The 13198-nt window shown below is 37.9% G+C and overlaps 1 protein-coding gene across 1 annotated transcript; it reads right to left on the reverse strand.

Annotated features, from left to right (window-relative positions):
* Positions 1 to 2322: 2322 nt before the first annotated feature.
* Positions 2323 to 3255, reverse strand: LOC101597784 (olfactory receptor 2Y1-like). Its single transcript, XM_004657455.1, has one exon. The coding sequence runs from the start codon at positions 3253 to 3255 to the stop codon at positions 2323 to 2325; it is 933 nt and encodes a 310-aa protein (XP_004657512.1).
* Positions 3256 to 13198: the final 9943 nt, after the last annotated feature.

Here is a 13198-nt window from a genome sequence, read left to right on the forward strand (position 1 = left end):
CTGTACTATTCTGGTAGGAGATATTGATAATGTGAGAGGCCATGCAAGTGTCCAGCAGAGGATAAGTGGTATATCTTTTTGCAATATTGCTGTGAGTTAAACTGTCCTAAAATAGCATCCTATTTTAAAATCTTTAAGAATAATAAAAATCTAATCTAACAAAAAAATGTCAAATAACTGGGCTGGAGTGATGGCTCAACAGGTAAAGGTGCTGCTTGAACAGTCTGACTACAGAGGTTCAAATCCCTAGTATTCACATAAAGCCAGATGCACATAGTGGTGTATGTATCTGGAGTTCATCTGTAGTAGCAAGAGGCTCTGGCATGTCCATACTCACTCTCACTCTTAGTATGATAAATGAAAGTTATAACAATTTGCTGATAGAAAAGTTACCTTGACAGAAATGTTAAAAAAATTACTCAGGGAGAATTGATATAATGTAGGGATCAAATTGGATCACCATGAAGAAATAAAAATGTATTAGGGAAGGCATAGTAGAGGTAAAATAAAAGGCTTATTTATTTATTTTAAATATTTTTTGTTTTGTTCTGTTTTTCAAGGTAGGGACTTGCTATAGCTCAGGCTGACCTGGAATTCACTCTGTAGTCTCAGGGTGGTTTCAACCTCACAAGTGCAGAGATTATCACAAGTGCGGAGATTATAGGCATGTACCACCATGCCCAGCTTTTTTATTTTAAATGTTTTTATATATTTATTTGCAAAGAGAGAGAGAGAAATAAAGATAGACAAAGAAAAAGAGAGAGGGGGGAGAGGAAGAAAATAGGTGCAACAGAGCCTCTGGCCACAGCAAATGAACTACAGATGCATGCACCACTTTGTGCATCTTGCTTTATGTGGATACTGGGGAATTGGACCCAGGCTGTCAGGCTTTGCAAGCAAGCATCTTAAGCACTGATCCATCTCTCCAGACCAAGCTTTTTTTTTTTCTAATTCTTCATTGGCCCAACAGATAACAGGTCAAAATAATCATTGCGATAGTGCATTCTATCATTATAGTTTATGAATTATAAGAGATATGATTTGTTAGCATAATACATTTACATTACCATTAAAGAATGTAGCAATTAGAAAATGAAGAATTATTTATCAATGTGCAGTGTCAGTTCTACTTAAAACTACTTAAAGTGGGTGATAATGATTTTAACAAAAGAAGAAAAAGTTTTAAAAAATGATAACTAAGAAATGAGAAAATACTGATACCTATAAAGGACTGTTGATAAAATGTGGTTAGGAATAAAAATATGAAAATGTTTTTAATTAAGCATAAATCTTTTTTTTTTTTTTTCGAGGTAGGGTGTCACTCTAGCTCAGGCTGACCTGGAATTCACTATATAGTCTCAGAGCATTGGTGAGTACTCTTCAATGCAGTGGAAAGTGAGTTAATTACTAGGGGTCACCTTGGAGACCTCTGTTCACCATTGTGGTAATAATGATCAACTAATTGTTTCTTTAAGTCAGTTCTCTCTGTTCTCAATGTTCTGCTAAACCAATGTGACTTGTTCAGTATCCTCAGAACACAACTCCTTATTTTCAATGTGAAATTTCTTCTACTCCCCTATTTTGACTAATTCTACCTACCCTTCACTGACCACACCAAATTCCATGTCTTATTTGAAGCCTACCATGTTCACCATACCTCAAACTTGTTCTATTTTGATCACCTAAAAGAGCTCTCATATATTGTAAGATATTTTTATGTTTTATGCATCTAATATATAACCCCTTTAATACGGTTACTGCTTTCACTTGTATTCAACTATAACATGTAATTTATTAGTATTTCTTATTTCATCTTTTATTGCCAATATACACATTTATTCAAATTATATAATAAGTGAATAGTCTTTTTCTTGACATCATGGGAAACAAAAGTTCATACGCAAAGTTATCCATGTTCACTTGATGATGCATAATATGCTACAGGGAAATAGTTTTGCTAATATTAGTTTTGTGACCTTAAAAGATGACAAAGTTTTAATGACATGCTTGAATGTCAGTAAGATGATGTTAGTATGATCTTTCCTGAAGCTCTGTGCATGAGGTTCCTAGCTTGTTGTAGACATTCATTTAGCATATTTCAGTTTAATTAAAGCACCAAAATGTATTCATTGTGTCTCCATGGCCTGAAGGTAATACAGACATAAATATGATTTCTGACATCCAAGAAGCTGATAGTCTAAGGACAATCCATAAGGCCTACACACAGGTATTTTCTAGTGACAATACTCCTCACAGATTGCTTGGGTTTGTTAGCGAGAGAAATTATACATAATTTCACTAGATCCCTCTTTCTTCCTACCCTCACTCTGTGTCTCTCCCTAGTAACTTCCATAGAGCCCTTTTCACATCTTTGTTCCTCAGCGTATAAATCAGAGGATTTAGCATGGGGGTGATGACGGTGTAAAAAAGGGCAACAAACTTCCCTTCATTCTCTGAATAGCTGTGGACAGGTCGGAAGTACGTGTACATGGCTGAGCCGTAGAAAAGAAAAACGACCGTGAAGTGGGACCCACAAGTCTGGAAAGCCTTCCTGCGCCCAGCACTTGACTTCATCTTTAGCACAGCCTGAACAATGTGTGCATAGGTGCCTAGGATTAGTGCTACAGGACAGACCAAGATTATGACTGCAGGGACAAAGAAGTTGTCTTCCATCCCTCCCGCGTCCTCACAGGCCAGTTTCAGGAGTACAGGCATCTCACAGAAGAAGTGGTTTAGGCGATGGATGCCGCAGAGAGGCATGGAAATGATGATGCCTGTCTGAATCATAGAGTTTATAAGGCCTCCCATCCAGGAGGTGAGGGCCAGTGCCTTGCAGAGAAGGGGATGCATGGTGGTTGCATAGAGCAGCGGTCGAAATACAGCTGCGTAGCGGTCAAAGGCCATCACCACCAGGAGCACGCACTCGGTACCTCCCAGGGACAGCACTATGAAGAGCTGAGCCATACACCCAGCATAGCTCATGGTCTGGGAGAACCCAGAGAGATTGACCAGAAGCGGAGGCACAGTGCTGGTGGTGTAGCAAAGATCCAGAAAGGAGAGTTGGGAGAGAAAGAAGTACATAGGCGTTTGCAGCCGAGGGTCTAGTTGTGAGACAATGATGATGGTGGTGTTGCTGAAGAGAGTTATGCAGTAGAAAATTGAAATGAAGGCCAGAAAGATAAGTTCCAGTTGAGGCCAATCTGAAAAGCCCACCAAAATGAATCCTTCTTTCAAACTGGTATTGAAACTTACCATAGCCTTTCACCCTGGATTCCAGGAACAGCAAGGCCTAAAGGCAAGATTGACAACTAACAAGGGGGGAAAAAATTATTGAGATGGCGAGACTATACCCTGCAACAGACCATGTGGCAGGTATCTGATCGGCCTCTTCAGAAGACAACGTTTAACAAGTTATGGATCAATATTGAAGGATCAGAGGTGACACAGTGATTCGTAGGACCACATTTTGGTCAGGACCGCTTAACTACGCACACCACTTCTACTTAAAATCTGTACCCTGAAGAGACCTGAGGGCCACTGGTCTCTTTATCTGTTCTTCTCTCAGGGTGCTTTAAGTCTCCGTTCTCTGCTTTTCGCCTTGTCTCTGTAGTTGACAATACAACGAGCCGCCGCGCGGTGCTGTTGAAACTGCTGGATCTAGAGCTTTGTGTCCTCAAAATCCTGTAACACTATGAAGAATACGAATTAAAATGTTATTCATTAGACAGTCCGAAGCGTGGGTTTCACTTTATACTTTGCTACTCATTTCAGTTTGCCTGAGTCTTCTATTCTTAATTCTATTATTTAGTATAGAAATCACTATACTCACAGAGATCCGGCCTTTTCTTTGGAAGCTCACTACTCCTTCTGTCTGTGTGTTTCATGAGTGTGTCCAGGATATCTAATGCTTTGGATATTATATTTCCCATATTGAAAGTGGGGATGTGGTATCTCCTTCCTCACAGCATTGCCATTTGAACCCCAAAAGAGTTATGTGAAAACTGATGTCCCATTCTAGTGTGAAAGATATAGCATTGCTATTCTGTTTTTTTTTTTTTTTTTTTTTTTTTCCTCTTTGGCTTCTTTTTGTAGTCTCTGGGGAGGACTGTTTCAGTAGATCAGGAGGGAGGACCAGCCAGAATAAGTTCACTTGCCCCTTGGATGCTTATCTGCTTCCTGCAGTTTAGCACATATCCGTACTTCAGCAATATTTGAAGACTAGCCCACAAAGGACTGAGAAACTTTAACTCCACCTTGCAAAAACATCACGACTGATATATTTCTTAAGATGAAATTCCATGCCGTGAGTACTTCTTTTACATCTGGTAAGTTTAGCCCTCATCATCTCCCCAAGAAAGAGATATTTACTTTTTCTCTAGACTCCCCCTCTTTCTTCAACTTCTTTCTAGGTCAGTGACACTCACGGAGATTATTTTAAAGATGGCTTTGTCCCTCTATCAACTTTGAGATCCTCAGTAGTAGAGAACATAGTATGTGCACAAATAAATATCAGTATCTTACTTCATGGTACAAAATAGGTGCTAAGTTGCTATTACTTTCTCTCTTAGCACTTGAATGTTAAAATTTGTTGAGTAAAAATTTGACACTCCGTCCAATATCCATGACATTTTTTTCCTTAGAAATCAGCAGATCAGCTGGGCATGGTGCCACATTCCTTTAATCCTAGAACTCAAGAGGCTAAGATAAGAGGATTGTTGCTACTCCCAGGCTAGCCTGAAAACACATAATGAACTCCATGTCAGGCTAGGCTACCTTGAGAAAATAAAAAATAAATAAATAAATCAGTAAAAAAAAAAAAAGAAAGAAAGAAACAGATTAGTTACAAACACATTTTAGCATACTAGACAGTCACTAGAATATAACAATTTGTTCTTTTAGAGGTTGACTGTGGCAAAACTATAAATAAAATTAGGAGATTTAGTGATTTTGTTTTACTTATTCATTTAAGTTTATTATTAGAACTGTTGTTTATTTATTGAAATTATGAATTAAATAGTTTTCTTAATTTTCTGATGACTGGTTGTCTTTAGAGATGCAATTTACTTTTGTATCTTGACATTTTACTGAATTCTTTTATTATTTCTGTTAATATTTTTGGTTGCTTGTTTGTGTCTTGACCATATTCTACTTATATGATTATTGAAATCTGCACACAGATGTGACTCTATTTCTTCCTATCTAAATTGATTGTCTTTCTTTCTCTCTTGGGAATCATGGATATTTACACTTAAGAAACATTGAAGTAGACCCTTATTCTAGCCCATACACAAATATTAACTAAGAATGCTTAAAGTTGCACGTGTAATACATCAAAGTGTAAAGGGAGTTTAGGAACCATAACATAATTCATTTTGAAATTTGTCTTGTCAAAGTTTTTATTTTATTTTATTTTATTTATTTGGTTTTTTCTAGGTAGGGTCTCACTCTAACACAGGCTGACCTGGAATTAACTGTGTAGTCTCAGGGTGGCCTCGAACTCATGGCGATCCTCCAACCTCTGCCTTCTGAGTGCTGGGATTAAAGGCGTGCACCACCACGCCTGGCTTCAAAGTTTTGTTTTTTTCAACAAATATTACCCAAAGAGCATACAGGAACCAAAACCAGTGACACATAATGCAAATGATGGACTCTGGGTGATAAAAATGTCTCATGTAAGTTCATCAGTAGTGGCAACTGAGCTGTTCTGGTGTAGATATGGTTAACATAGTAGTCTATGCATGTGTGAGACAAAGGAGAAGTGAGAAGCCTCTGTACAATACTACTGTGAGTTAAACTGCTCTAAAATGCATCAATTTTAAAATGTCTAAGAAGACTGAATATTTAGAGAAGAAAAATCAATGAGAAATCAATATTTTCCATGACAAATAATAAATTAATAAAATTTGTTTTTAAATAACTTGCCTTTCAAGAAGTAGTAATAGAATTTCTCTGGAGGAAAGTAGAATGAGGAAGATGACCAAATGGGATCAACATACTGGAAGGAAAAGTAGAAGGACAGTAATTCAAGAAATTTATAATAAAGAAAGAATAAGTGTAGCTAAAGTTTTATTTTTCTTAATCTTAAATGACTTAAATGACAGATAGATGGCAAAAGTCAATTGCATGGTTATATCTTGATGAATACAAAGATACAGTGGAATAATTTGTCAGTGTAAGATACTTATATTACCCCTACAGTGTGGTTATTTGAAAGTGACGAATTAATTGTAAATTTATATTGCTAAGTAGAGGGCAGTGACTTAAAGTTGATGTAGAAGAAAAATTTTTAAAGTTGATATGCTTAGAAGTGAATGAAAATCAATACCTATAAAATAATCTTTGATAAAATACTGAAGTAGGATAGGCATCCTTGTGAGTTGATACATGACCCCTTTCTTTTCCTTGTCCTTTCACCTTAACTCCTCTCTCTCCCCTCCTCTCCCTCTCTCTTCACTCCATTGTTCCTTCCTTCTTCCCACTTACCTTCCCTCCCTTCCTTCCCTTTCCTTCCTGTTTTATTTTGACCCCTGGCTGGACTTGAATTCTTTTCTTTTTGGTTTTTAAAGGTAGGGTCTCACTCTAGCCCAGGCTGACCTGGAATTCCCTATGTAGTCTCAGGGTGAACTTGAACTCACAGTGATCCTCCTATCTCTGCCTCTCGAATGCAGGGATTAAAGGCATGCACCACCATGTTCAGCTCTGGACTTGAATTTGTATCCAACACTTCAATCTCCCAAGTGCTATGTATGTGTGACATATGCACATTTATGTGCCTTTGCAGACTCTCATATTTTCACTCCCCAAAAGTGGCCCAAGTGGAACATCAAGTATATAGCTCCATTACTTTTCCATCTGTGCTGGTTTGAACCAGAGTCTCTTACTGATTCAAGAGCTTGCCATTTAAAATTGTTAATTATTATTATTATTATTTTGAAAATGTGGACTGAGGTTACAGGAGTGAGCGGACACACCATTCTGTTTATTTGGTTCTGGAGATTCAAACTAGATAGGTCTCAGGCTCCTTCAGTTCCTCATGCTTGAGTAAGAAGCACACTTAAACGCTGTGACATCTCCCCAGCCCATCCTCCCCTCTGCCAGCTCCATACTTTCCTCTCTGTGATGATTTGTCACTGAAAGAGATATTAATTTTTATAGTGAACATGCACATATAACTCATCCCCATATTTTGTAACAAATAAAATAATATTTCCCAAGCAACATTTGCATTTTTAATAGAAACTTCGGTTTACTCCTCACATGCACTAAGGTTTATCCTCCATTAGATTCCATGCATTATTGCTAGTCCTGCATCTCATAGCCCAGGTAGGTTTTGACACCAGTCACACTAGCTCAGCCACTCCGCAGCACAGAACCTTCCTGTGGGGAGCCCGTATGGGTGAGAGGTGGAGCACACAGCTGAACAAAAACCTCTTCCCAACAGATGATCCTCTAAATACTAAGAAAACTAATCATGGCATGTAAATTATCCTGTGTTGTATATTCTCTGAGTGAGGGACACTACTTGAAAATATCCTCTCTCTTTCCTGGTGAGCATATCTTTCATCCCAGCCAAAAGATGAAATGTCATTAGGATGATAAAACTCATTTATAATAGCTCACAATAATAACCCACATTCTAATCCCAGCCAACTTTTAGTTTTTCAAGGTAGGGTTTCACTCTAATCCAGGCTGACCTGAGATTCACTATGTAGTCTGAGGGTGGCCTCAAACTCACACGATCCTCCTACCTCTGCCTCCCAAGTGTTGGGATTAAAGGCATGCACCACCATACCCGGCTCCCAGCCAACTTTTAATGTTCACAAATTGAACGTTCCACAACTTTACACTTACATTAATGTATAGGATTAAGTATTCTGTCCCTGCCAGATAGAATACTGAGCATTATTCACATAATTTTTGACTGTAGATTTGGAGTAGTACATCGACTGATCATACAGAATCAAATAGCACTTTAAACACACTGCATGAGAAACATGTGTTTCTAATTGGGTTCTTGACCAGAAAAGAGATGACTTAATGTCCCACATGATAATTTGCATTCGTGTTTAAAAATCTGTCTTATGGGCTGGAGAGATGGCTTAGCAGTTAAGCGCTTGCCTGTGAAGCCTAAGGACCCCAGTTCGAGGCTCAATTCTCCAGGACCCACGTTAGCCAGATGCACAAGGGGGCGCACGCGTCTGGAGTTCATTTGCAGTGGCTGGAAGCCCTGGCGTGCCCATTCTCTCTCTCTCTCCCTCTATCTGTCTTTCTCTCTCTGTCTTTCTCTCTATGTCTGTCACTCTCAAATAACTAAATAAAAAATGAACAAAAAATATTTAAAAAAAAATCTGTCTTATGTAAAAGGCAATGAGTTTGCTGTGCTCTTTTCAAACAGCCACAATTTAGATCACCTGGTCAGATTATAGGAAGGCAAACTGTGACTCACTAAGAAGAAAATGAAAACAATATGAAAAATTCTAACGTCCTTCATTCCTATCTGGAAGATAAGTGGTATTCCTATAATTTGTAAGTTTTCTGCTCTCTCAGGTAATGAAACATGCCTTTTCAGGGTGTTGTAAAAATGTGTCTGATCGCATCAGACAAAAGTGCGTACTGGATGGCATGAAGCACCATAGCCATCCGTGGTGTTGTTTTCTTTTCTACTCTTAGATTTCTAAAATTTTATTCGCATTTCTAATTTCCTTAGCATACATATAATTTTGAGTTATTTGCATTTGTAATAGCCACCAGTTATCTGTGTTCAAATCTTTGTGGGCTTTTTGCTGTGTTTATACATGATCTTAACAAATAATAAGCTTCTTGATCAACAATCATGTTTAAGTATTTTTCCAACATAATGTAATTTTATATCCCTCAGCCCAACATACCAGCTTGATGGTATCTGGAAATAATGTGGAACACTATTTAGCCATAAAATTTTATTTTCTCCCTTTACAATGAAGGTGGTTACACAAATTCATTCTCAACTACATCCATCATATCCTTGCAATGGAATCTACTTTTACTTCCTCTCATGTCTATATTTTTGGCTCTTTTATTAGTGTTTGAATAAATGTCACTGTGAAACTTAAGTAGGCATCAAAACACCTTTCTGATTCCTTATCCCTATCTGCTGTTCTTCAAAGTCAATCATTGTCTGACCTGAACTCCTTTCCTTCTACACTATAAAATACATGACATACTACCTGACATGAGTCTATAAGATCTATAAAATTCTTCTAGCAAACCTCCTAGATAAGCCCACTCAAATTTCCTCACATAAGACTTAAAAATGTCAGCTTACTTGACATTCAAACACTAAATTAAGAAGTGGATTGTTTTTGCTGTGACTACATTGTTTCACCATCTGGAATAGTTTCTTCCTATTGTCTACTCCACTATGAATTTTTTTCTTTATTTACTTACATTAATAAATAATAAATAAATTAACAATTCTGACAGAAACTTCTTTATATTTTTTATTTATTTTCTGCAATTTCCTTTGTATAGCAAAGCCTTGTCATTATATTGTTTGAATTGTACAACGGACTTCTAAATGCTAATTGCCTAGTGGGATGTCTGTTATTTTCTATGTTCTAACTGTGAACTTTGAGTAGGTCACCCAATTTGTACTCACCTGGAGTTCAAGGCCAAAAAACAGCTGATTTTATCTCCTACAAGTCTATTGACTTCAAAGGAGAGATGATGCCTACTGAAGACTGGTGGCATTTTCTGATAATGTCTGACAGACTGTTTACTCTTTAGTCCTAATTCTACCATGGTAGGAAACACTCAGGCCATAACACTATCCTGTAGAAGTCATGATAGCACATGACCCTCTCTCAGCAGCAGAGTCCCAGGGTTCCTAACAGATGCAGGAGTCTCAGCACCCACAGGTTCCTGCCTTCTCACCCTAATTGACTAGACCAGGAAGGAGCTGGTAAAATCATTAACTCTGCCTGATGCTGAGCCTGAGCTGCTTTAATATCACACCATTTCCTGGCCCTAAAGCCTAAAGCTGCACAGACCACTATGCCCTGGGGCATTGATAAGGACTTCAATGCAGTACAGAGTGATCTGATTATTATGTGTGGCTGTGGTAATCTCTTGGGCCCCATTTTTTTTTTTTTAATTTCCAGGTAGGGTCTCACGCTACCTCAGGCTGACTTAGAATTCGCTATGTAGTCTCAGGGTGGCCTCGAACTGTCAGCAATCCTCCTACCTCTGCCTCCCAAGTGCTGGGATTAAAGGCATGTGCCATCATGCCCAGCCCCCCCTTTTTTATTACTTTTAAAAAAAATTTTGTTTATTTTTATTTATTATTACTTATTTGAGAACAACAGACAGAAAGAAAGAGAGAGGGAGAGAGAGAGAGAATGAGCGCCATCAGGGCCTCCAGCCACTGCAAGCAAACTCCAGATGCATGCACCCCTTGTGCATCTGGCTTATGTGGGTACTGGGGAATCGAGCTTCAAACCAGGGTTCTTAGGCTTCACAGGCAAGTGCTTAACCACTAAACCATCTCTCCAGCCCAAGTCCCATTTTTTGATAACTATTATTAGCTGACTGGCTCTTCAAGATCTGACTCTCTATTCCCAGTGCTTTGGGACCTGGCATGCTTAATCCTCAGTTTCCCCATAAGTATGATAATGCTAATTTAACTGTGCCATTGTCTGTGATTAATGATAAGCCATATGAGGTTCCTGGTATATGGCAGACATTTATTTAATGGTAGCATTACTATAATACCACATTTTTCTGTCTTCTCTTTTCTTGAAAAGAATGGAAAAACATGATCTCTGACTCAAGAAAGTCCATAACCTAAAGAAAGACAAATTTCACTTGAGAACAAGCATTTATCATGCTTTCTTCATGAATGTGGATGCAATGTGACCCACTGCCATAATGGGTGGTATCCTCAAGCTATGAGCCAAAATAAACATTTTTATCTTCCAGTTGCTTTTGTCAGTTATTTTCTCAAAGCAATACTTTTCCCACTTAGACATTTAGGAAAATGACAGTGCTCACTAAATGTAAGAAGTGTGATGGTTGGCCAAAAGGAAGCCATAAACTGAAGTTTCCAGGGAAGAAGCCATGCCAGTGTCATTAAAACTTCAACCACAGAATTCAGCATTTGTGGAGAACTAAATGTTACATGTCAGAATGCAAATTACCTTGGGCTATCTAAGCCTCTTGGACTTTTAAAAATAGCTAATTTACTGGCTACCTTTGTATAGGATTTAATGTCTTTATGATGGAACTCTTGTCCCGAAAGAGTCCAGTAACCTGTCTCAGATAGTAATGTACTCCTGGGAACCATCAAAAGATCCGAAATTCGTCTTCAGACCACCTCCCAACCAACATATAAGAAATGACTAGTTGAAATGCTCTGAAAACACCTCCTGCTCTGTGTTAAAGTTATTCTAGGAATATTCCTTCTTATATTAGACCTGTGCATGAGAACTTGCTTACTCCCCTCTGAGGTAAAATTTTTCTTCTGTATGCCAAGATTTGCCTTAGCCGAGCTTTTCTCTGCCTTTCAAGGTCATGAGAACTGTAAACATCTTCCCTTTAATTCTTATATTTTCTCCCTCCTGTTTTACAAGTGTTTACTCGCAAATTAACTCTAAACACAACTAATAAATTCCCTTTCTATGTGAGTATTAAAGGGCTTCTACCCCACAAGTACAAAACTTATCTATTAATCCTTTCAAACAAAATTTTTTAAAGAAAGAACCACCTTAGGGTTTTATGGACCCTCCTCTAATGATGCCTGTTCTGACCTCGACTCTTTCACTTAATGAATATCTTCAATATGGCTTTGTTGTTTACTTTAGTATAGCTGTGACAAGATGCCTTACACAACTTAGCAATGATTTACTTTGATTTGGTTTGGGATTTCAGGCAATAATCCTTGTCTACACTGATTCTGAGCCCGTGGGGAGGCAGAACATCATGTCCATAGCAGAGTGTGGCAAAGGCTACAATAAGACAGGAAGCAGAGAGAGAAGGAACTAGTGTCCAAATATGACCTTACAAATCAAGTCCTGAGTGATCTAATGTTTCCAGTAAGACCTCACCTAAAATTTCCATCACATCTCAGAACAGCATCACCAGCTACAGACAAAAACTTGCACATATCAGGCTGGAGAGATGGCTTAGCAGTTAAGGCACTTGCCTGCCAAGCCTAAGGACCCACATTCGATTCCTCAGTATCCATGTAAGCCAGATCCACAAGGTGGCACATGCATTTGGAGTTCATTTGTAGTGGCTGGAGGCCCTAGAGTTCCCATTCATTTTCTCTCTCTTTCTCTATCTGCATCTTTCTCGCAAGTAAATAAATAAAATATAAAAAAGTACAGACTCTAAAAAATTGCACACATGAGCCCATGAGGGACATTTCATACTTAAATCATACCGTGGTCATTATTGGCTACCTTGGATCAGAACTTTGGTTTTTTAGAGTCACTGATTTCAGAGATTCAATGTGATATTGAAGAATGTGGGAAGCAACTAAATTTGCCAGAATATTCTAAATTCTTTTTAATCTATTATGAGAATATTGTTTTTCTGTTTACATGCTTGATTAAGGCAGAGTAAAATTAACCTTTTCCATAGTACATGTTCAATTACTTCACATTTCTAAAAAAGCATACATTCCTAAATTATTTTTATATTTCAATAATAAATAAATGTATAAATTACTAGATACTAATTTCTGTCATGATTCTAGATGTAATGGCTTTCAATCAAAATAGCCAAACTAATGAAATCTATTTTCCTTAAAACATATTAGTGCTTATCAAAATATTATCAAGTTTGCCTTATAATTAAGTTTCAAGTCATACCAGCTTTAAAATTTTAAGGCTACAAAATAATTATAAAATATTCTATGATAAAACAATAGGAAATAGATATAAAATCTACAAGTATAGGCAGCTACCATTTAGTTGTGTGCTAACTTGGTATTCTTATTTTTTAAATTTTTTTTTGTTTATTTATTTGTTTATTTGAGGGCGACAGAGAGAGAGAGAGAGAGAGAGAGATTGGGCGCACCAGGGCTTCCAGCCATTGCAAACGAACTCCAGAAATGTGTGCCCCCTTATACGTCTGGCTAATGTGGGTCCTGGAGAATCAAGCCTTGAACCGAGGTCCTTAGGCTTCACAGGCAAGCGCTTAACCACTAAGCCATCTCTCC

This window comes from Jaculus jaculus, chromosome 6, assembly GCF_020740685.1.
Source record: "Jaculus jaculus isolate mJacJac1 chromosome 6, mJacJac1.mat.Y.cur, whole genome shotgun sequence".
Taxonomy (NCBI): Eukaryota; Metazoa; Chordata; class Mammalia; order Rodentia; family Dipodidae; genus Jaculus; species Jaculus jaculus.

What these genes read in the sequence shown, in the direction of transcription:
- LOC101597784 (XM_004657455.1), bottom strand. Translation starts at nt 3,255, where the DNA reads ATGGTAAGTTTCAATACCAGTTTGAAAGAAGGATTCATTTTGGTGGGC.